Source organism: Meles meles, chromosome 2 (assembly GCF_922984935.1).
Source record: "Meles meles chromosome 2, mMelMel3.1 paternal haplotype, whole genome shotgun sequence".
Classification (NCBI taxonomy): Eukaryota; Metazoa; Chordata; class Mammalia; order Carnivora; family Mustelidae; genus Meles; species Meles meles.
Window position 1 is genome coordinate 39,042,844 of NC_060067.1, and position 25,829 is coordinate 39,068,672.

General features: G+C 36.6%; 1 protein-coding gene across 2 annotated transcripts in view; it reads left to right on the forward strand.

The window, feature by feature from the left end:
- Positions 1-25,829, forward strand: part of ARAP2 (ArfGAP with RhoGAP domain, ankyrin repeat and PH domain 2) — a 190,273-nt gene that overhangs the window by 71,253 nt on the left and 93,191 nt on the right. For both annotated transcript variants that reach the window (XM_045997333.1, XM_045997334.1), the window contains exons 11-19: positions 1,821-2,020; positions 4,953-5,038; positions 6,009-6,191; positions 10,220-10,394; positions 10,852-10,986; positions 20,121-20,265; positions 22,365-22,467; positions 23,145-23,343; positions 23,526-23,589. In XM_045997333.1, coding sequence (XP_045853289.1) covers positions 1,821-2,020; positions 4,953-5,038; positions 6,009-6,191; positions 10,220-10,394; positions 10,852-10,986; positions 20,121-20,265; positions 22,365-22,467; positions 23,145-23,343; positions 23,526-23,589 — 1,290 coding nt within the window. The remainder of the gene's footprint in view (positions 1-1,820; positions 2,021-4,952; positions 5,039-6,008; positions 6,192-10,219; positions 10,395-10,851; positions 10,987-20,120; positions 20,266-22,364; positions 22,468-23,144; positions 23,344-23,525; positions 23,590-25,829) is intronic.

The following is a 25,829-nucleotide window of genomic DNA, read 5'->3' on the forward strand; positions in this document are numbered from 1 at the left end:
TTTCATCTGTCAGAAGTGTCTTCTGGTTCAAATTTTGAGGAAAAAGTAATCACCTAGAGAATAACAAACTTTATTTTCACATACGCAGATTCAATCCTCAACTGAAAGTGTAGACGTTGGCTGAGCTGTTTTTACTCGTAGTATTTCTGACACAAAATATGGGGTGGACTTTTTCCTCACATCAACTAACTCTCCATGTCTCCAGATCCCAGGCGGGTGTCCTACAATTCAGTCCTGTTCCGACAGCAGCTACTTGGCGTGGGCATTAGTCCCCACAATTTTCAGGGCTCAATCCCACAAAGCTGCCTTCAGTTCAGACTCTAGTCACAAGCACTGGGTCCTCAGCTTACACTTTGTTCTTGGCTGCAAATTGGGATCCCCCACCCCCAGCTCCCCAGGTTCACTAATTTGTGAGAATGGCTCACAGAACTCAGGACGACAATTCAAGTAAATATTGCCAGTTTATTATATAGAGTGCATCTCAGGAACATCCAGATGGGAGAGCCCCACAAAGCAAGGTACAAAGCTTCCATGCCTTCTCTGGGTACATCATGCTCTCAGCACTTCCCATCAACCCAGAAGCTTTCTGAACCCTGTGGTTCAAGGGTTGTTCCCAGGGTTACATTCTGTAGGCATGATTGATTAAATCATTGGTCCTTGGTGATTAACTCAATTGCTAGCACCTGTCCCATCCCTAGAGGTCAGGGGGGTGGGGCTGAAATTTCCAGTCCTCTAATCACACCTTGGTCTTTCTGACCCATCCTGAAGCTATTGAGGCCTCCAGCCTCAAATTATCTCACAAGCATACAAAAGACACTTGTCACTTAGGGCACTCCAAGGGTTTTAGAATCTGTGTACCAGTAACCCAGGCGCAAGGACCATTGTGCCATATTGGCTGTGACCAATCTCTGTGTAAAAGTGGAAACCACTAAGAAGTTTGTGGATATCATACTGGTAATGGCAACATAAAGTGCTTCAGAAAATATCCATGTAGGCCACTCAGTTTCCTTATGGATTGTTTGGAATATGTTAGTCATCTGTTATTTTCATTCTATTTCAAAACATTTTCATCTTCAGAACAGAAAATTTTAATGTGAAACATTTTGCGGGTCATTGGCCGAGTTTGGAGCATTGTAGCACGTTTCCTGAGACATCGCAGATACTCACTCAACATTTCTTGGAGTGAACCCATGGTTAATGTTTTCTCCCTTTACTCAGGTATCCAGTAAACACTAAGAATTAGGAAAAATCAGAACATGGCTAAAAATGAGTTAGAATAGTAATCAGTTGAAACTTTTTTGATTTCTCAGTTTCTTCAAGCCATCTGGACATTCTTGTAATTAAAAAAGAAAATCTATTTTTAAGACTGAAAAAAATCAAAATTTCTGGTGGGTGTTTTTGAGAATTTAGTTTCAGACTATCATGGCATACTTTCTTGGCAAGATAATCCAGTAGTTCCGAATGTCTGAAACTCAGCCAGTCTCTCATTGATTATTATATAACCACTGCTTAGGAAACATGGCCTCTCATTTAAGCTCTTGACCTAACAAGGCAATTTTTATATCCTGGTCAGAAAAAAATGTACATATTAATTTTGGTTCAAGATATGTAAACAAACTCATAAGCAATGTGGGATGCTAAAGGAAAAAATAGATTTTTAAATTAGATGATCTTTAACAGAAAAGACTATCCAGCTGCCTGGAAGGCGTATTTTTCAGCTGCTGCTTAATTTGTGAGCAAAATGAATATGCAAACTGAACATACTGCTTAATTGGCCTTTACAAGGGAGATCGATAATGCAGAAACATTCATTGTTCCAGCTTTACAGCCGAGTCTGAAAAAGAGAAACAGGAGTGGATTGAAGCTGTGCAGCAATCGATAGCAGAAACTCTCTCTGATTACGAAGTGGCTGAGAAGATTTGGTTCAATGAGTCCAACAGGAGCTGTGCCGATTGTAAAGCCCCGGACCCTGACTGGGCGTCCATCAATCTCTGTGTTGTCATCTGTAAGAAGTGTGCAGGTAATTAGTGATAACTTAAGCTCATCACTGTGGTAGCAGATTGGCACCGAATACTCTTAATTGTCCTACGTAATGTTTCCCAGCCAACAGTTGTGAAAAATACAGAGAAGGCTTATTACATTTCCATTAAATTTAGAAATATCTTAAAGTTCTAAACTTCTCTTATGCATGACTTAGATGTAAAAATTGACTTTTAAGCACGTCATCATTTTGTGTGCCTCCTGGTCAATGTGTGGATTTTAAAAAGACAGTGTTGAAATTTTTAGATTTTAAGGTGAGTGTTTCAGAGTGCACCTGAACATGCTTGTATCTTTGCACGATTTGCCCACTTTTCCCCCATCATATTTTGCATGATGTGTATTTCATATCGAGGTCATTCTGTGCTCTAAACTTGGTACAGCGGATCCTGTATCTCTTTTAATGAGAGTGTTTATCTAGAAGCATTTCCAAAGAGCACTGAGGTTCCTGACAGTAACCAGTCCTATGACTGGTTAGCTTGTTGTGACTTTACAGCTTACAGACCATCTGACAGCTCAGTGTATTTGGGGTTCACCGTTGTTCCAGTGAGTGGAAGGCATGGACTCCAGCTGAGGTATGTGGTCATAGAGGTCTTGGAGAAGGTTAGCCACTGCTAAACTTTACTTCAGCATCCTAGCTTTACCAGGCACGATGCTGGTCCTGGGAATTAAAACTGTGTGAGAGAGTGATATGTCCTCCACAGTTGTATAAATACTCATTGCAGTAGAATATGACAATGGCAAGACCAGGGTAGAGCACAGGTTTCATTGGGAGAATACGGATGAGGAACAGTACCTCAGAGCAAACACTGGGACAGTTGCTTCAATCCTTAATGCTTCTCAAGAGTTCTGTGCTTCCACAGTTCTTATTACACTAGATTTTCTCAGGAGCTAATTAACATCACTGTCAACAAGAAGAAGCACCCGCTAATCCCCCTCTACTTTGTATTTCTTCCCAACCTTTTTTCCTCTCCAGTTTCATTGGAAGAGAGCCTTTGTGATGTCTGATGCTATTCTTTCTACTCATGTCTCTGCTTCATTCCTTCTCTTCTTAGGATTCTCCCCTCATCACTTGTTCCTTCTCTGTAATTATTCAACCGTGGTTTCTTTTGTTTCAGCATACACACACACACACACACACACACATACTTGTGTCCATCTGTCATGTTGACACTAGCATCCTGAAAACTTGCCGTTCCCCTGTATGTATCATTCTCTGTCTCTTTTTCCTTCACAGACAGGGTACTTTTAAGAGTAGAATTCTGCACAGATTTCCTTTATTCCTTTAACTTCTTTGTTTTTCTTCATCCTGTGATCAGTTTTTTCTTCTCTGTAGTCCAGTAAAAATATTTTCACCACGTATACCACTGTAGTTTACCTCTCGGTTTCTGTGTGGTCTGTTCCTATCTTTATTGTCTTCTCTACAGTATCTGGCACTTCAGTATTTGACCAGTGTATCTCTTTGTGACTTCCCATCCTCCCTTAACTTCCAAAATACCATTTTCTCTTTGTGTGTTCGTAACACTCTGGTCATCTTTTCTCAGGTTACTTTTCCTTTGCCTGGTGTGTTCCTTTGGGTTACATCCTCTGTTCTCTTTCACTCTGATGTTCCTTGTTGATGTTATTTATCATTTTAAGTTCGGCACTCTCTTGTAAGTGGACAGTTCTCACCATGGTGGACACCACACTCGTGGGTCTACCTACCGGACTCTTTTCCTGGATTTGCCCAAGATACCTCAAAAATAATATGTGAATAATGGAGCTCTCATTGCTGCCCAGCTCACTGCATAAAACTGAACAAATTCTCATTTATTGTAAATCTTGGTCAGAAGCAATACTGTGTACCCTATATTCAAGTCTAAAACCTGAGAGACCCTCTTGGACCCTCCCCCTCCTTTAAAGCCCACCAGTCCCAACAGTTTTTATTGCCTTGGGTTTTCTAAATCTGCCCTCCCTATTGTTACTCCTCATGCTTTTCTCAACTCAGAGTCTATCTTTTTTTTTTTTTTTTTTGCCTCTGTGATTCCATGGGTTCTTTCCAGTACTTCTCCCTATTTTCTGAGTTCAACCCCTTTCAGTTGAATAAAGAGCACTAAATGCCCTTTAGTATCCTACATCATGTCCAACATACAGTGTTGCGTTTAGTTGGTCTTCATAAATTCAAACCTATGCATATTTCTGCCATTGTGCTCTGAGTAGTTACCATTTTAAAGAAAGGAGGAAAGCATCCTCTTACCTATTGTAGAAAGAGGAATGAACTTTCATGCTCATAGGCAGTGAGTCCTTAAGATAGAGGAATGTCTTGAATGCCTTATTCCCTCCTCAGTGTAGAAAGCATCGGACACATTCCTGGGTGCCCAATAATGACTGAATGATGATTACACAGCATAACTGAATTGACGCTAATAGAATGTTGGGCTCTTATTGTCTTTCAGGCATAAAAGTAGAATAAAGAATCCACTTCATATTTTTAGATACATGTTTATTAGAGTTGTTGCTAGGTTTTTTTTTTTAGGGGTAAAATGATATCTGTGTTCACATATATGGAATGTAAACAAATGTATTATAAAAGGTTTTCCATAATCTCTAATAGCTAATTAATTACCAAGTGATGAATATACACACATACATATTGATACACATATATAACTAGTTTTAAAACTGTAGTTTTATACCACTACAGAGTAGTAATGAAAATGATGACTGTTATCTTCATTGTGGTTGGGATTTCTGTATAATCATCACACCATTACTCTTAATAGTATTGGCATTAAGAAAAGTAGATATTGGTGTGTTTTAAGTTGAAAAGATATATGCATACATACATACGTGAATGCACACACAGACATTTTTTTAAAGATAATATACATTTACATACAAATTGAAATAGAAATGCAATTGTGTCTTGACTTCAGGTCAACATAGATCTTTAGGACCAAAAGATTCTAAGGTTAGAAGCCTAAAGATGGATGCCAGCATTTGGAGCAATGAACTCATTGAGGTAAGTTGGGTGATAAACTGTGGATGTGGCTAGCAGGGATCAGGTGGTAGTTAGCAGTGGGGTGACATGAACTATTTTAGGAGCTCTTGATAAAGTTCTCACCGCACTTTAAAAATGGCTTATAGCCTGTTTGGTAGTAGTATCTTCCTGCTTCAGGTTTTATAATGCTTCTTAAATGAGATAGTTACTTGAAAAATATTAAGTACAAGGAGTTTAATAGTAATAGCTACTTTTAAAGGCTTGACAGCATTTTTATTTTAAAGCCAGAATTTCTTTCTTTTTAACCTAGCATGGATAAAATATTAGAAAATGAAAACTTGGTGAATTTTCTATTCTTTGTCTTGGCCATGCTCTGTCATTAACTGCGCTCATGTCTGACTTTTTGTCTCTTATTTCCATTTTCTTCTTGGATTTCAGTAACCCTCCCAACCACATTACCCCACCTACTAGGCCATTTTAAATAAATTTGTCTCTATGTAGTTTCACAAAATAATAATGCTTTTGCTGCAATTTGGGTCGCTTGCAGTTTCTTTTCTAGCTTATCTTGTACCATTACTAAAAGCAATGAGGCTGCATTTAAAATAGAAATAATATCTGCTTTCACACTCCATCTTCCTGAAAGATGTGGATTTTTCGTGTGTTTTTGCATATTTTATACTGTTATATATATATATATATGTATATGTACATATATATATATATCTTTGGTTGTAGGGAGAGTATGCATGTGAGGGCAGGGGAGGGGCAGAGGGAGACAGAGAGTCTTAAGCAGGCTCTGCTTAGTGTGGAGCCCTGTGTGGTGCTCGATCTCATGACCCTGAGATTATGACCTGAGCCGAATCAAGAGTTGGATGCTTAACTGACTGAGTCCCCCGGCCCCCAAGTTATATTTTAATTTGTGAGTCAGGTTTTTGTAAATTCAAATACATTTTATGAAATCATATTGTTTTATAACTTTCTGACAATTTAGCTCTTTATTGTCATTGGAAACAAAAGAGCAAATGACTTTTGGGCTGGTAATCTTCAAAAAGACGAAGAATTACACATGGACTCACCTGTGGAAAAGAGAAAAACCTTTATCACTCAGAAATACAAAGAAGGAAGATTCAGAAAGACCCTACTGGCATCTCTCACCAAAGAAGAATTAAACAAGGTATCAAAAAATACGTAACAATAGACGTGGATCTTGAACATGGGTCAAGGATTTTGAAAATAATTTTAAAAAGTCTTTTACTGTCCGATAAAAGTATTTAATGTTATTTTATTTTCATTTGTGAGATTGTGCTATTGATTTTACCACTGTTTTACTTAAGAGTTCATTATTGATAGTGAATAAATTCTTTGTCCATAACATGAGTTTCCAGCTAATTAGGCCTACTCCAATATTCTGAGAACTGTGGCAACTTTCCTTATTTTAGGGACAGGACACTAAGCATAACTTCAACTTGTACATTGTTGGCATTGTGTCACCAAAATAAACATCATTTGCTCAATGTATTGTTATAAGCAATGCTTTGCTTAGTGTTGTTGACCCCAAGTGTTGTTTGCGTTTGACTGAGTGATTCCAGACCTTCTGGTTTATGCTACCCATTTGTTCTTCACCCTTTTGGCAAAGGATATATTAAGCATCCTGCCTGATTTCTTTTTGAAATTGCTGCTTCAGTGTCTTATGTGTTAGGAGGCTTGTCCATGTAGAGCTATTTAATACATGTACTCTTATATGACTATTGTTTTTGTGCTTAGAGAATATGTTCTTCTATGGTTCTCAGTTTTTTAGTATGCTTTTAGTGGTGATACTTATGGATAAAAATCCTCAAGTTATTGGAATTATGCTGAACATTTTGGATAATAACAAAGGCCTTTTTCATCCTTCTGTAGAAATTATAAGATCATACAATTGATTTACATTCCTACTGGATTAATTTCCTTAAACTATGTTTTTAGTCTTTGTACATTTTTGGTGATAGTAAAGTGAGGCCACCAGTTCATTTTAGAGCAATGGCACAGAAAATATGAAGGATTCAGAGTAGGCAGCTAAGGTAGAGGAGAGTGGGAGAGATGGGATGGGGGAGGGGTTTAGCAACTAGATATTTATACAGGTTATTACTAAGACATTTTGTTTTGGGTAGTGGTTTCATTGGTGCTAATTACATGATTAAAATTGACCAGTTATACCAGACATACATGGAATAATAACAACAAGTTATGATAAACCAAGGATTTTGATTAATTCTATGCAGGAGAGGTCCGTTATAAATAAGTATGCAAATAGTAAGTTGTGGATTTGGGGAAATAATTGGTGAAATTAGAGAATTTGAGAACTAGAAATTAGGGCATGGCTTCCTCTAATGGTTTCTTTCTTTTTGATAGTGATGGGTATCTTATTAGCAGGTATACTAATGTCCCCAAAGTGCTGTCTGCCACACCACACAGTTTCCATTAGATAAGTTTTACATTAATTACTAATAATTGAAGTTTTCTAAGAATATTATAGAGAAGTCTACCTATTGGGGTTTATTTCTACAGTGGGCTTCTTAAAAATGGTACTCTTAATATCAGCAAATAATTTTTGCAAAAATATATATTTTATTGAATAGGCATATTTTTAATTGAGATATAATTTACCTACAACAGCCTGTTGATTTGGTACATTTATATGTTGTGGTGTGATTACCACTGCGGCTATAGCCGACACCTGTATCACATCACGTCATTATTTCTTTTTTGTAGTGGGAACATTTAAGGTCTAGTCTCTGAGCAATTTTTAAGTTAATAATACAGTATTATTGATTATAGCCACTATACTGTTCATTAGATCTCCAGAACTTATTTATCTTCTGGTTGCAAGTTTGTACCCTTAAACAACATCTCCCCACCCCCCAGACACCCTGTGGTAATCACATTCTAATCAGTGTTCCTATGAGTTTGGCTTTTTTAAGTTCTAAATAATAAAATATACAATATTTGTCTTTCTCTGGCTAAATTCATTGAACATTATGCCTTCAGGTTCCATTCATATCCCAAATGGCAGGATTTCCTTCTGCCTAATGTCTGAATAGTATTCGTGTGTGTGTGTGTATGTGTGTGTGTGTGTGTGTCTTTATTCATTCATTCAATATCGTCTTTATTCATTCATCTGTTGATGGATACTTAGGTTGTTTCCACATACTGGCTATTGAGAATAATCTTCTAATAGACATGAGATTGCAGATCTAATACCATTCTAATAGGTGTGAGATAATATATTATTGTGGTTTCAATTTGCATTTCTCTGATGATTAATACTGTTGAACATCTCTTAATGTAACTGTTGACCATTTCGATATTTTCTTGGAAAAATATCTATTCAGTTTCTCTGCCCATTTTTAAGTTGGATTGTTTTTGAGCTTGTGAGTTCTTTATTTTGGATATTAGCTCCTTATCTAATGTATGGTTTAAAATTTTGACTCCATTCTGCAGGTTTGCCTTTTCATTTTGTTGATTTTTCTTCAGATGTGAAGCAGCTTTTTAGTTTTGATAGAGTCCATCTTAAATTGATTTTTTTTTTCTTTTGTTGCTTATGCTTTTGGTGGTGTCTCCAAAAAGCCACTGTCAAGACCAATTTCAGGAAACTTTTTCTTGTGTTTTCTTCTACGAATTTTAAGGTATCAGGTCTTATGTTTAAGTCTTTAATCTTTTTTGAGTACATTTTTGTGAGCGGTGTAAGATAAGGCTCCATCTTCATTTTTCTCTATGTGGTTATCCAGTTTCCTAGCACTGTTTGTGGAAGAGACGACCCTTTTTCCATTCAGTGTTCATGGTGGATAGATGTATATTGCACACTTACAAGACCTGAGTTCTTTTTCAGGTTCTGGGGATACAGTTGTAGTAAAACATAAATGTGCTTCTTTTATTCATGAGAGTTGCAGTCAAGTAAGGGAGACTGACCGTGAGCGGCCGGAGTCCATAAGTACACCATAACAAATACGTTGTGCTGTGAAGGCAATCAGTAGTGGGGAGATGAAGGAGTAAGAGGAAATACACGTGATTAAATGGGGGGGGGCAGTCACAGGCTATTGCAGTGGATGGGATTTTAGCTGCTATCTTTTCCAACACCTTCATGTTGCAGACCAGGTAGACTAAGACCCAGGAAGGTAACAGGATCACCTGGCAAATCGGTACAAAGTCAAGGGTAGGTGGGGCTGTTTGATTGTGATGCAAAGGAAATTCTGTAGGTCAGCTAGACCATGGTAGGAAAGGTGAATACATTTTTAAACAGTTGACTGTCCAGGGCTGGAACTGTGAATGTGTCACAGGACTTCTTGGCTGAACACTCTTCTCTGCCTGTTGGGATTGTTAATGAGCAGTTACTCTGAAGCTGCCTTGTAGAGAGGGTGAATTAACCAGTGATCAGTCCAGGCACACAATGTCAAGAAGATAAAATGGTGAGTCCAGGGCTAAAACATCAGATAGAATCAGGGTGCTGAAATCTCAGGGTATGGAAGCAAAGGGGAAGCCAGTGAAGTGAGGAAGCAGAAAGAGAGGATATGAGAAGAGATGTGAAGGCAGCTTATCATGTCAGAGGAACAACAAAAGCAGCAACAACACAACTAGGTTCCAGCAGTTGCTAGTGTTTGTACAATGATGTATAACACAAGTCAGTGTTGTTTCATTACCGCTGCTTGCCATTCCTCCTCCCCACCCATACCCCACACAAAAGGAAAGATACTGGATTGGCTTTGCACTCACCTTTCCAATTCTGAAAGCACAACAGTACTTTAAAAAATTATATAGATCCTAATTAGGCTGAAACATTACATACATACAACATTTATATGACAAAACATTTAACAGATACTTCATTATGACATTTTAGATATTTTGCATTTTCTGAGCACCCAGCCATTATCATACTACAGAAGCATAAAAAATGTCTTCCTAAGGAACTATGATGGATCAGAGGCTGAACATCACAACAACGGAAGAATGAATTAAAACTCAGAGGTCTTAGGTTGTAATTTAAATTCATACAAAGCAGGCCTTTTGAACCTGTTGCTTAATTCAGGGCATACTTATTAGCTTTCTTGGTTAAAAAAGAAATACAAACTTCAATTTATAAATGGCTCGGCAGACTTCCACTCATTTTAATAGCTAGAATTGTATTTCCTGCCCTTAAAATGTGTATTGTCTTTTAACGACCAGGCTCTGTGTGCTGCTGTCGTGAAACCAGATGTTCTGGAAACAATGGCTTTGCTGTTCAGTGGGGCAGATGTCATGTGTACAACTGGTGATCCCGTGCATAGCACCCCCTACCTGCTGGCCAAGAAGGCTGGACAGAGTCTGCAGATGGAATTTCTCTACCATAACAAATTCTCCGGTCAGTCCGTATCCCTACGTTAGCCTGGTCTCTTCTGATATATATCCCTGAAAGGACTGAAGCACAAATCTGCTTATTTCTCAAATAAGATAAACCATCAGAATGAAGACAAGTGTGATTATTAAAAAGATAGAAGATTCTTAAGACCATGTTTTGTTTCATTTCAAGGAAAATTTTAGGAAATATTTTATATTTCTTTAATCTTATAAATTAAAGATAAAATAGTTAATCCCACCCAATCACTTTCATCAGAATTTTATTCTGATTTTCATATGTGACTAATAAACAGAACAATTGCTTATTTGCAAATTCAATGCAATGTGAATAAATATCTGTATATTCTGTGGTGAATTTGAAGTAACTTTCTTCTAGCTGAAAACTCTCCAACATATTCATAAACAAAAGAAAAGTATTTACATTTTAGATTTCAAATGTATTATTTCTGTAATTTTTCCAGATTTCCCTCAACATGACATTCACTCTGAAGGTGGATTAAGTCAAGAGTCTTCCCAGTCCACGTTCCTCTGTGACTTTTTGTATCAGGTGCCTTCTGCTGCTTCTAAGCTGTCTTCAGAGAAAAAACTGCTTGAAGGTATCCTTTCAGCTTCTTTTCGACTTTGTTATCTGATAAAACTTTATTTCATTATCAAAACAATTATGTTTAAATTTTGATTTTTTTCCCTTAAGATGTTAGATTTGATCTTGCAATAGATAAATTTTGTTTTGAGGATTTATAAATGCTTCAAAGCACAATATGCTATTTCTTGCACTGCAGCAGGGATGTTCCACTGGGTGGAATGCTATGTGAATTCTCAACAGAATTCAGTGATGTCTCTTTATGGCCAACCAACTCTCTTTCAGTATTTAAGGGTTATTCCAAAGAAATGTGCAGCTCAGCCCCTTCCCTTAGGGAAAAACACCCTAACTGGGGGGATAATAGAGATAAATGTCAACACATAGGCAGAACGGACAAGTTTTCAGTATCTATCCTATTGGCATTGTAAGGGATACGAAATAGTTTGTTCTGATTTTTAGTGTGCATGTGTGTGAGTAGAATACAGCTTAAGTGTGGTTTGAAAAAAATGATGAGAATTAATTTAACAACCTATTCTTGGTTTGGGGAGTTATCTGAGCAGTCACGGTAGGCATTTCTCCATCTCTGCATCCAGCTCCTAGAGTCAAATGTATACTGAGCATTTTGTAATTCCTTAGGAATTACAAAAATGAGTAAGACACAGGTCTCATGGTCAATACGTGTGAACTAATTTGGGAAATAAAGGCAGAAAAATATGAGATCTGTCTTACTGGAACAAAGACAAATTTAAGAGAGATTACGTTGTATAGGCCAATTGGTGGTGGGCGCTTAGAGGCTTAGGAGCCTAGTATTAATTCCCTAGGTTGTATAATCCAGATGTACGGCTCTATCAAAGGAACAATAGGATGAAAAACTGACTTTGGAGTGTTAATCCTGATCTATGTGCATTTAAAGTGATTATTTCAGTATAAATGCTTTATGTCCAAAGAAGTGCTATCCCTAAGTAGAATTGTGTTGGGATTAGCCCTACTTTATTAGATTTTCCAGAAAACAGTATCTATCCTTTAGTGAGCAGGTACTATGTGTAAAGCATTGCTTTAGGTACTTTACATACATTAGTGGTAATCCTCATAATTAAAAATGAAGGAGCTCAGCAGGAAGCAGAATTTTACATCTGATTTGTGTTATAATTGTTATTGGTAACACTTTGGCCTTGGTCAAAGTGTTGTGGCTGGATTTGAATTTAGATGTTTTTGGTTCTTTCAGCAATTGGTTACTAAATGTCTTCCTGTACTCAAATAAAAATGACAAATTTTATAGAGATTTTTCTTGAAATCTATTATTCTTCAGTATTTAACCCTTAGGTAGTCAGAAGTTGGTCAGAAATGGGGGTGTCTGAATAATCTGTGAATTGGCTATAGTAATTATTAGAATATTGAATACTAAGCAGTTAATGCACTATAAATAAGTTTATAAATTTTCTAAAATATTTTTTTCTGAATAGTAGGAGATCTTAGACCTACCCTTCAAATCCCTTATAAAAAGATGAAAAAGGGAATTTTAAATACGACATTTTCTTTCTAAAATTAAAGTGTATCAAACACTTTGCAGCTAAAAATAAGCTTTCATTTATTTTTTGGCAAAAATAAAAAAAACCTTGTGCTTATAATATTTATAGACTTAACAATTTGTTTTAATATTTCCTTGAAATAGATTGCTTTTCTTAATCACTTGAGGAATAAATTTATGTTTTAAACTTGTAACTAAGTCATTCTTTACTTTTATATTTTATAAATTAACTATGAATTTTTTGTTGTTGTTGTTGTTAAATTTTATTTCCAAAATTAGAAACTGGTGCATTACTTGTAATTTAATTGGGGATGTTTTCTCATTTGGGAACATCCTGTTTTAAGTAATATGAAATTAAGCTTTTGCACTTTAGCTATGTAGCACAACAGAAACGATTTCATTGGAAAATAATCTCGTGGTAATGTCTTCATTTCTTCCATCCAGTTTGTCAGCAAGTTCTATCATTTCAAACTCAAAATAGACCTTGAATCAGTTGGCTGTTCTCCATCTGCACTAAAAGAATCTTAGCCCAGCCACCATCATGTCCTGCCTGGCCTGCAAACCGCCTCCCCACAACTTGTCTCCCAGTAACTGCCCTAGCTTCCTTCCAAACCATTCTCCAAAAGCAGATTTAGTGATCTTTAAAAATATAAATCAGATCTTGTATTTTCGTTGTTTGCGTATCTTCAGCAGTTTCCCATGACAGACTATATCCCTGTTCCTTAGTGTGACCTAAGAGACCCTCCTGTCCCTTTGCCTCTTCATCTCACATTAGTCCTCCCTGCACTCCCAGGCCTGGCCCCAATGTTTTCCTCTCCATTTCTGCAACATGCCCCTCGGGACTTGGACACTTGCTGTTCATTTTGCCACGAGGGCACTTCCTCCAGTCTGGCTTTTTCCTCATTTTTCAGGCATCAGTTTAGTGCCACTGTAGTGTGCGGTCACTGGCAACTCTTTCCTTTCATGGGGTTCTTCTTATTTCTGTCACAGTGTTTACTGCATGATGGTGAGCCCTCCCTTATTGGTCTTTCTCTCTCTCGTGAAAGCTCAATGAGACATTAACATTTGCTGGCTTATTTAAGACTATCAAATCTTTGGTGCCTAAGACAGTGTCAACACAATAGTAGTCATGTGTAAATATTTGTTGAATAAGTGACCATTTCTCTTATCAAGTTATTACTGGTATAAAAGTGCAAGAAACTTGTGAATATGTTGTTTTTGACTTGCGCCTAGAAAGATAAGAGTTGTGGGTCAACAGACACATGAAAAGAGGCTTAAGATCACTAATCATTAGGAAAGTGCCAACCAAAACCTTCTTACACCTGTCAGTACGGCAAGGATCTAAAAGACAAGAAATAGATGTTGTTAAAGATGTGAAGAGCCCTCATGTGCTATTGGTAGGAATGTGCATTGGTGCAGCCACTGTGGAACACAGTACGGAGGTTCCTCAGGAAACTAAAAATAGGAATACCATATGATCTGGTAATTCAGCACTGGTATTTACCCAAAGAAAGTAAACACACTAATTCAAAATGGTATATGCAGCATTTTTTATGGTAGCTGAGTTATGAAAGCAACCCAAATGTCTGTCCATAGAAGGATAGATAAAGAAGACATGGTGTATACATACAATGGAATATTACTCAGCTATAGAAAAGAATGCTCTCTTCCGTTGGGACAGAATGATTGACCTAGAGGGCATTACACTAAGTGCAGTAAGCCAAATACTGTATGAATTCACTTATATATGGAATCTAAAAAGTAAAATGGACAAATAAATAAAACCAGAAACAAAATCATAAATAGAACAAACCACTGGTTGCTGAAGGAGAGGGGGTTTGGGGAGGATGGAAAATAGGTGAAGGGGATTAAGAGGCACAGGCTTCCAACTGTGAAATAATTAAGTCATGGGGATGAAAGCTACCACACAGGGAAGATGGAAGATAGTAAGATTGTAATAATGTTGTGTAGTGTCAAGTAGTGGCCGGTGACAGCTATGCTTGTCGTGGTGAGTGCTGCACAGTGTATAGAATTATCGAATCACTGTTGTATCCCTGAAAAGTATGTTGTACAACTACAAACAATATAACATTGTATGTCAGCTGGACTCCAATTAAAAAATCACGTAATTGCTGACACAAAATATTTTGTCCAGAAACTGCATAAAAATGAAGAAAAAGTTGAACTACCAAGAAACAAAGTTCTGTTTTTGTTTGTTTGTTTTCATTGTTGTTGTTGTTTCTCTTTCAAGATGCTGTAGGGGTGTTGCTCCTTTGGAGCACAAGCCTTATGGAAACAAATGAATTACTTGGAAAGACTGAGAGATGAAAGTGTGGCTGGCGCCTTTGCCCCGACTGGCAAGCACCTGGACCGCACCACTCTGTCAGTGCTTGCCAGGACAGCTGGAGAGCGAAATGATTAAACAGGAAGAAAAAAGTCAGCAGAAAATGCATACAGTCCTTCAGAGAGTTATAGGAGGCTTCAGATTGTCAGTTCAGGTTTTCAGGATTTAAAGTTCTTCTAGCCTCAGGTTATGAAGACAGATCTGTATTTTTCTTTTTCTTTTTTTTTTTTTCTTCTTCTCAATTTAGTGTTCATGAAAAGAAAGATTGATAGCTCGTGTTAAACCTAAGCATAGAGCTGAATAATAGCATCCTGGTTTTGTTTTCTGTTTTCTCCCCTCAACCGTATTTTTTTCCCCTTGGTGTCTTACTGTGATTTGTTGACACAGTGTTTGATTTTTAAAAAGAAAGTGGTTGATGTGGTTTGATAGAAACTCTGTATCGTTTGTTTATATTTAATTTCATAAATTAGAATTGAGGAATTTTGAAGATCTTTTGTTCCATCAGTGCCTAGCTTGTATAGCCTAAACATGCTCAAGGCTAAACCACATTTATTTTATTTTTTTTAAAGATTTTATTTATTATTTATTTGACAGAGAGAGAGATCACGAGTAAGCAGAGAGGCAGACAGAGAGAGAGAAGGGGAAGCAGGCTTCCCGCGGAGCAGAGGGCCTGATGCGGGGCTCCATCCCAGGACCCTGGGATCATGACCTGAGCCGAAGGCAGAGGCTTTAACCCACTGAGCCACACAGGCACCCCTAAACCACATTTATTTTAAATGAAAAGAATTCCTAGTGAAAAGTATTCCTGTTTTTCAGTGAATACCATCAGTTTAGGAAATCCTTCATCAGGAAACAACTTCATGGTTTCAGAAAATAATAGTTTGCCTTCCCTGTCTTGGATTTACAGTGCACCTGTGTATTAGAAGCTATGACCTCCACTCTCTCTAATATGTTTTAAAAATGGACATACAAGCTCCAAATGTGTAACAGGCACAGAGAGGCAGTATTGTTGAGTGGTCAAGAGGCTTGGTTCTCAGAGCTTGGCTTCCTGGATTCTACTCTCCACTCTGATGCTAGTACTTGTGTGATCTCGGAGAAGTCGGGTAACCATTTTGTGCCTGTGGATGGGCTACAAGGGAGGGGTGTGTGATAGAGCTGACCTAGTAGGGTTTTTCTGAGGATTCAGTGAGTTAATGTACATATGATGTGGAGAAAAGTGGATGGCATGCAAATATGATGACTGAAAGGCTGAGCAGCAGGAGAAGCCACAGCAGAGGGCCTGTCTATATATGCAGCTGTTTCTGGTTTCCCCCAGGTGGCAGCTGACCCCCAGGTCCCAACAGAAGTCTCCAGGTCCCTTCATTGTGGTATTTCAGTAGCTCACCTCTAGAGTCCTTTCTTGTGTTTGAGCAAATTCCAGTAATGTTTTTCTTCTCTGATCTAAATACCAAGATTGAATAGAAAGAATGAATGACCCCTCCAGCCACTCCAACCACCAGACACACCAGCTCTTGTCAAACAAACAGCTTGTGTCCTGAGAGTTACCCTTTCTGTGGTCCCAATTTTATTTCTGGTATTGGTTAACAGTAAGACTTCCTCTGTAGGAGAGCGTGTGTTCTCAAAGTCAGACTTAGGAGAGCCTACGTGAATTGGGCTAAGCAGACCGATGCAATCCGGCAGAAGCTCTTCATTGCTTCCCAAATGAATGGGAGTGCCAGATTTCCTATCACAGCTTTGTTACTATAAATCCTCAAAGGTAATATCTGCGACTGCTTTGTCTGACCTCTTGCCCATTTCCAGTTACCAAAAAATAAATAAATAAATAAATAAAATAAAAAAAAAAATCAAGGGTTATAGTGATGATAATGCCATAGTACTAAATCCCCTCAAGCTTCTGTTTCTAACCGAAAATGAGTTTGTACTCACCTTTTTAAAGGATCTATCATTTGTTTTCCATTAGAATTTACATAAAAATTCGATTCTAGCATTTCCATTTATTTTATGCATCATGCATTTGGCACTTTTTGTTTAAGACCTTCCAATGACTCCCATGTTCTGCAAAGAAAGGCACGAACTCCTGAACACCTGTCACATAAGACTCCTGGGGCCTGGCCTCTGCGGTGGGTCTGTGGTCTTCTTTCCTATTCGCTAACTTCATGTGTAATCTGGTTCTCTGGCCAAATCGATTTTTGGCAGTTTCCCCTTTCCTTGACTTTTATCACAGTGTTTTTTCCCCAGGATTATGGAGTAGTTATAGCTCAAAATGTATTTTTCGCTACTTTAATGTCTTTTCAGTTATAAATAACTATTTTCAAAAGCTATGCTTCTCTGTGAAACAGTTTATCATTCTAGTCTGAAGATGGCGTCCTTGCATGAATGCTTCTAACCCCGAAAGGCCCTCCTGCCACGACTGGGGTTATTATCTCCTCTTGGACTGGACTGCACACTGCTTGAGGACAGGGGCTGGGATTCCTAGCTGTGCCAGTAATTATTTATGTACTTAATAAATGTGCATTTTTTTTGCTTTATTCTTTATGAGGATTATCCTCTTCATCTGAACACATTATTTTGAAATTGTTTTATAATTCCAGTTAATACTTTGCCTTTTCCTTGTCTTATATCTCAGAAATCTACAATGAATATTCATTCAAAAATTACGGCATTTCATGATTTCCACAGAACTGTGCAGAGTACATACTGTGACTCAGGATTTGGGGGTCCTGGATGTTCAGTATATCACCTTCCATTAGGTGTTGGTTGGGTCTCTGTGAGCTTTCTTTCCCAGTACCCACAAGGAATTCTTTGTGCTGTTTTCCTCTGCCATTTCTGATTCAGCTTTTCATTTGGCAGTTACTCAGAGTACAGTGAGCCCAAGCTCTCAGGATTTTGCCCTTTTAAGTGTTTCTCCTCTTGAGGGTTTTTGAGGCTGAACACCTCACCTTGTTTCCTTTCCAGAATTCAATAGGAGTAAAACAAGCAGACCTGTTTCTGAAATAATGCTTTCTTCCCAGCCCCGCAGTCTTCCATTAAATTCCACTCTACAGACAGGATTTGTATCTTTTTTAGAAATGACCCAAACTTTTATCTTTAAAATTAAAAGGGAAATTAGAAGGCCTTTAGAAAGTTTCTGACTTCCATTACATCTCCATTCAGTTGTAGCAGCTAATAACTTTTCCTCCCTCTGTATCCATTTCCATTGTCAGTAACAATTGTCTTTAGCTTAAATGCCATTTAAATAACAATGTTATTTCTATGTGTATGCTCCATTGTTGATACTCATGTCTACATTGACTCAGATGTTCTGTTAACCTATATGTATTACTGTACTTCCAAACTGGTATTCTCAGAGTTGATGCATTAGCAGAATTTGGCTTATTATGTACCTTTAAAGTAATGCTCCATGGTAAACATTGTTGTGATCAGGCCTTATTTTTCTTTGACCCTTTCAGTTATTCTTTTTTTTTTTTTTTAAAGATTTTATTTATTTATTTGACAGGCAGAAATCACAAGTAGGCAGAGAAGCAGGCAGAGAGAGAGGAAGAAGCAGGCTCCCTGCGGAGCAGAGAGCCCGATACGGGGCTCGATCCCAGGACCCTGAGATCATGACCTGAGCCGAAGGCAGCGGCTTAATCCACTGAGACACCCAGGCGCCCCCTTTTCAGTTATTCTTGTTCATCAACTCCAAACAAATCATTTTCGGTTTTGGTTTATCAACCCTCTTCCACCTTTAGTTGGATCTCAGTTGTGATTTCAGACGCATTCTTGCTACCCTCCAAAACTGCTTATTTCTTTTTACCCATTAAAAAATAGCGTGGCCAGTCTCTTCTATTTTCTCTATTTTTGCTTCCAGACCTTTGAGATTGCTGAGAATTGCCAATTAGGGAACCATGCCTTTTGAGTTGGCCACAAATTCATGTTTTTGTTTTTGTTTTTGTTTTTTTAAACTAATCTGGATGCAACACACTAATTGGTGATCTTTATAGGCATTTTTTTTCCTAATTTTTATTTAACAAAGCAGTACATGCACAAGCATAATACAGCTTTAACGGAAAACATATTTGTTCCTTTTTTTTTAATTTTTAGACATTATTCTTTGTCTTTGATAAATTCTTTTTATCTAATCTTTTTCCTGAAAGATTATGTTACTTCTATAATCTTACAGCTTATGTTACTTATGCTACTTCTATAATCTTACAGCTCCATCATCTTATACTATCTTTTTCTCCCTCTGTTTCACTTTTGGGAGAGTTTCTTTTCTAAGCTTTCTCTCTCTCTCATTTTTCTTTTCTTTTTTTTTTTTGTTTGTTTGTTTGTTTCAATTTTTTAATTTTTAAAATTCATGATTCCATTTTAAATTACCAAAATGTATTTTTGGTGTTCTTAAATTTCCTTTTTAGAACATATTTTCTTGTTTTATGTCTATGGTATCGTCCCTTGACAGTCTTCTTGTTTTATGTCTACGGTATCGTCCCTTGACAGTCTGATATTACTTATAGTTTAAAAATTGATTATTTTGGTTTTGGTCTCTGTCATTTATGTTGGAAACTTTCTTTTAAATGTTTGGGATCAGTTGTCAGACGATTCTATGTCTTGCTAAGAATGTTGGGATTTGGAGCTTGATTATCACTGGCTTCCTTTTGCATGTAAACGTGGGCAGGTAACTAGGAGTCTGTAGAATGTCCTATAACCACTTTGTTTCTAGAATGGCACCTTACCTCTGTCTCCACACAATGCCTAGACAGTCACAGATAATCCATAAGCTAATACATGTGGCTGTGTTTTAATAAAACTTTATTTATAAAAACAGGTGATGTTACAGATTTGGCCTGCAGGCCACAGTGTAAGTCCCCTTACAATTTGAATTTAAATTCCCTAACCAGGGCATTAAGGACACACGGCAGGTTAAGGCCCCTTTCTTCTTTTGCATACCTACCTAACATCGACCACAGTCTGTCTTTTTACACTATATGTATTCCTCTGAATAGTGTAGACATCAGTCCTTACTGTTTCAAAGTTGTTTTGCAGCAATCTCCTTATGGATCTGTCACTTTTCTGGTCATCAATATCATCGTTATTTTTGTCTTGTACATTCCTTGTTACTAGATTGTACATTTTTTAAGAGCAGAGAAAGGGACTATATATCCCACACAGCAATAGCATACTCTTTACACAAAATAGCAAATTAATAAATTTGAGCCCTGTTGTTATTTAAACTGTGTATGATTTAAAAATTAGAATTATGATGTAACTCAGTTTGTGATTTGTTCTAAATTTCTAGAGACAAATAAAAAGTGGTGTGTTTTGGAAGGAGGCTTCTTGAGTTACTATGAAAATGAAAAGTCTACCGCACCTAATGGCACCATTAACATCAATGAAGTTATCTGCCTGGCTGTACACAAAGAAGACTTCTATTTAAATACTGGGTAGGTCAACTGTTAAACAGGTAGGAGGTGAAGAATAGTTTCTGATATTTTTCATACCAGATAATAAGAGTTTTGTTGTTAATTCTTCATTTGCTTACTCTAGAAGGATTTAGTAGTTTCTTGAAGTCTAATCATTTTACAGCTTCTGGACATTCCTTAGGGAATTTGCTAAAAAGTAGGAAAATTAAAATATTATACTAGGTACTATGAAAAGCTAATGTATTTACATCTAATCTTAAATTTATAGCATTCCATTCTAGAACATGTAGTCCTAAAATTTTTATAATTTACTGATTTGAATGGTGGACTAGTAGCAGAATTTATGCATTCATTTAATACATTATCATTCAAAGGAAAATATTCAGTAATGACTTATTTGCATTAAAATAAAAAACTAAATATATTTAATATATTGAAATGCTACATTATTAAAGCATTATTAAATTAAAAGTTAGCATATTGAAATGCTAAATTAAAGTAAATACCTAAAGATTTACTTTAGCATTTTAATGGTCTCAAAAAAGTTGCAGTTAAAAGAGTGAGCATTATTTATTTGATATATTTGACTCAAAGAATGGTTTATTAATTTTTTGTGAGAACTTTTAAAAACAAACCATCTAAGATGCTTGGTGTGAAAGTTACATTTTGTAATGTAATTAATAAAAATTATAAATATTAAAATCTGCATGTCAGTTTCATAGAAACATCATAATTTAATATAAATTTCATGAGAATAGAAAGAGATTTTCAAAACTTTGTCATTTACATAAAATTGCATGTAACATAGTATCATTAGTATACCCTGACCAGTATATCCTAGATGAAGTGACTATTGTTTCCTAGTATATCAACAAAACCAATTATTAGTTGAATTTGTTTTTGTTTTAATCTTAATAATGCTTTTATTCCAAATGAAGTATAAACTTAATGTGGCTTACTGTGAAATAGTAAAATAAAATGCATTCTAGTATTCAGTTGCTCAATTAGTAAATAAAATATAAGTTAAAATAATATTAGTTTATGTCAGCATGTAATCATTCATACTGATTAAAATAAAACATTCTTGATAGACTGTTCCTGATACAAGTAGGGATGCAAGAGAAACAATCCATTATGAAATAAGGTTACAAAGTAAATATTGCAGCCATGCTCTGAGTCTCCTTAAATAGCACTTTAAAGAGTTTGGACTCACTCACTGATATAGGCAGTGAGGGGTTTTTGAGATTTTATTTAGATTTGTATTTGAGGAAGAAAGCTGGCTGAAGTGGTGAAAGAGAGATGGGACGATGAGAGACCATAATTACTGAGAGTTTACCTAGAGGAGGAGATCATTAAAAGAATAAAAAAAAAGTGAGAGAAGTTATGATTGAACTAATGAGATTAACTCTTTTGATGGGATGAAGAGCTGCTGTTAAGAAATTAAACCCCAGGTTTTTGAGCTTGTTGATGAAATAGATGGTGATGCCTCGGAATTGAACGAAACATGAGGCAAATACAAGCAGTGTGGGGTAAAAAAGAGGAAGAAAGATGATATGGATATGGAGTATTTTGAGATTTTTTTAGGTAACAACAGCAAAGTACTTAACATATTCTGAGAAATAGTTGGAGATCTGGATGAGGGTCCCAGGGAAGAATTTAGGACCTGGGATGTTACTCTAATTTTATCTGAAATAAGGAAACAAAATTTTGGGATAAGATGAGATAATGGGAGGAAGATCTGTGAAGTAAGACAGGAAGAGGGCTGATTAGAGAATGGTTTGGACAGTGTTTGCTTTAAACAGAGTGTCAAGATGGCCTGGTCTGGGAGGGAAGAGGAGACCAAAGGGATTTTCGCATCAGTCAGCTAATGAGTGTCCGGGGCATGAACACAGTCATGCATTAGAGTGATTCGGTAATCAGAAGGGTATTCCTTTTGTCTGATACAGTGTATTCCATGTAGTCAAATGAATTAAAATATCAACTGCTGGAAAAACATGATAGATTTCAAAGCATTATCGGGTTTTCAAAGGGAATTTAATAAAAAACTTGACTTTTGTGTTATTTGTTTCTATAAGAGCCAAACATAAACAATGGTATCTTTTTATTCATGTGTGCTGCAGGCCAATCTTTACCTTTGAGATCTATTTACCCTCAGAACGTGCATTTTTATTTGGAGCTGAAACATCTCAAGCTCAAAGAAAATGGACAGAGGCAATAGCCAAGGTAATTAAATATTACATATTTACCCCAAGTCCAGAGAATATTCTTAACTTGGGTTCTCTGGTTGAGCTTCAGAGATCCATAGAAATTTTACACAAGATTCTGGGATAAATGTCCACAATTCATTAAGTTTTCAGAGGTTATAGTCAAAAGAGATTATTAGTTTCCTTCTTATAGCCTTAAGCATAGAAAAAAAAAAATAACATAGGACCCTGGAGGAATCATTCTTTGAATTCAGGCCCTCTTATGATGATTAAGATCTTTTCACTATTGTGAAGTCATTTCTATGTATGTCTCTTCATAGGTAGATATGTTATTCGTTGTATACACAAAGGGGAAAGGAGCAGATTCAGTAAAAGATATAAATGGAGACGAATATTGAAGGTTCACATTTTGAAAAATGCCACAAATCAGCATAGAAGATGTCTTCCCATTTCAATTCTATATATATCCAAAAAAGTGGTTTGAGACGCTGCCATTTGAAAATATATTATAGCTGTGCAGTTTTAAGACTGATAGCGAGTTTAAATAATTGTTTTGAAATTTGGGTGACTTCTAAATTTTTTAGGTAGAAAAACTGTGTTTTTTTTTTTTTTTTCTACTTTCCCTCAAGTCCATAGGTAGGGAAGGGATTTCCTATTTGCACTGTATTTATTACTTTTCTGTATTTGTTTTAACAGCATTTTGTTCCCTTTGTTGCTGAAAACTTAACAGAAGCTGACTATGATTTGATTGGTCAACTCTACTACAAAGACTGCCATGCCCTGGATCAGTGGAGAAAAGGCTGGTTTTCTATGGAAAAGTCTAGTTTGCACTTTTGTCTTCAAACGCAAGAAGTTCAGGAAGATAGAATGCACTTAAGAAGACTGCAGGAGCTGAGTAAGATTTTTGTTCCTCTTTCATCTTAAATTTCTTTATTGCATATGATAACAGTAGCTTTTACATAAAATTATGACACTTTACTTCCCAACATGACTAAGTACCATTAATAATTGTGTCTTAATGGGTATTTAGTGTCATGTTTTAAATCATGGATTCATGCTTTACTTCTCTCTCTCCAGCAATCAGCACAGTGGTTCAAAATGGGGAAAAAATGGATGTCTTGCTCTTGGTAGAAAAAGGGAGGTAAGTGCATTTTTGCTTTTTACTTTTTATTGCAATAATTCTAGGGAGTAGGGTGTTTTGGTTATTGCGCTTGGGAGAGAACCCCTATTTTATATCCTGTTGGAAGTTTGTACACACACACACACACATACTCTCACACTCTTCAGTAGAAAGAAGACATCAATAAAGCATGCAGATTTTTATGTTTGTTACAAAAAAGTCAGTGTGATCAATTATACTTTTCAGTAGTGAGACATTCATGTCTAAGTATTTGGAAGCAGTTTGGCAGTTGTAAATATGTTTTCAGTGTTGGTATGCATGTGAGTCCTGCAAAAATAAAACTCGATTTCTGGAATTTATTCACTTTTTCAACAAATATTAAGCACCTACTCTGTATCAGATACTATTATAGGTACTGGGGATTCAGTGCTGAATAAAATGGACTTGGTTTATGCACTCAGGAACTATGTGCACTCCTGGTAGAAATAGAATATAAGCAGACAAAAACAATAGTGACATAGTATCATGTCCATCAATTTTAAATGCTTGAAGAAAAATAAGGTGAAGAGAGAGCATGATGGAGCAGTATTCTGTTGTAGATAGGGTGATAAGAGAGGGTACCTTTGTTTAGAGATGTGCACAAGGTGAAGAAGCAAACCATGGAGCGGTCTGAATAGAGTGTTCCAGGTATAAGGTCAGAGATGTTCCGAAGACCCTGACAGTGGGCTGTACTTAGCATGTTCACGGTCGGCAAACAAGCTGCTGTTGGCTGGGAGATTCAAATAAGTTTGAGGGTGGAAAGAAATTATTTCAGAGATCTCTCAGAGCCTAATCCTTTATGAACTTGACTTTGTCAAGGTCCTATTATGACCTTGACAAATCATAATATGCCAAGATTTGAATTTTATTCTAAGTGTGATGGAAAGCTGCTCATTTTGAGAGCCAGGAAGTGGAATGATCTGATTTTGGTGTTTAAAGTGCTTTTGTGATTCCAGATGAATAAGCTCTTGGGGTACAAGAGTGACAGTGAATGTCCAGTTAGGATGCTGCTACAGAGGCCAGGCAAGAGATGGCGACGTAACAAAATAGTGTTGAGTGGTTAGAACCATTGTGAAGGCAGAGGAGGCCAGAGGGTTTATTGTTGGATCAGATGAGCGTAAGAGTTATGGTTACCCCAAGAGTTTGGCCCGAGCAAGTACATGAATGATAATGCTGTTTTTTCCAGATAACAAGTATAGAAGAGTAGAATTAGGGTATAAGTTTAGGGTAGTAGGGTGAGAATTTGGTATGGGAAATGGTAACCTTGAGATGTCTGTTTGACAGCGAAGTGGGCTTAGTGGCCATGTGTATATACAAGTCTGGAATTAAGTGTAGAGTTTGCAACTGGAAATAGAGGTTTGAGAGTCATCAGCACATTGATGTTATTTATCCAATGATCTGGATGGATTCACGTAGAAAAAGAGTATGGACCGAAAATAGACTTGAAGATGAGCTCTACGGACTCCAATAATTAGAGATCAAGCAGAGGGGGATGATCCAGAAGAGCCAAGGAAGCAGCAGCTGAGTCATATCACAACATTTAGATAGAGTCTCTTTAACAAATTTTTTTAAAAATTTTTATCATTTGCTTTATCATTTAAAATTCCTTAATTACAGTGATGTAGTATGTTTAGCTCTATGAGAGTACAAAATAACTTGCAAAACCATCTATAATATAAAAATAAATCTGAATTAGCTTTCCCTTTGGTTATTTGCTTTGCTGGTGACATGAATAATGACTTTCAACAGTTGTCTAAACCTGTCTTCTCTTCAGTTTCGTGGGATGACATAAACAGCTTTAGACAGCAAGCATATTGCTGTTTAGATATTTAGGTCAGAGGGTGTTTTTTTTTTTTATATGCAAGCATAATTAGTATTCAGTGTTTTTACTCATTTATTTCTGGGATTATAATGTTTCATGATACTTGAGATTCTCATTTTTGGTACCAGGTGATGATTTCACCGTACTTTCACAGTACTGTTCGTTATGTGTTCACAAGTAACAATCAGGTAGTATTATGTTTAGATAGTATTATATCATTAAAGTACTAGCAGAATGTAGTTTTTACAGTCATCTGTTCATATTTATGGAATGCCTGTTGCCTCCTACCATAATGGCGGGAAAAAAGTTGGCAGCGATACAGAATTGGAGTCTGAACTCCCAGAGTTTATGTTTTTAAACAAATAAACCAACAGCAACTTGTTAGTTGAATTTATTGCAT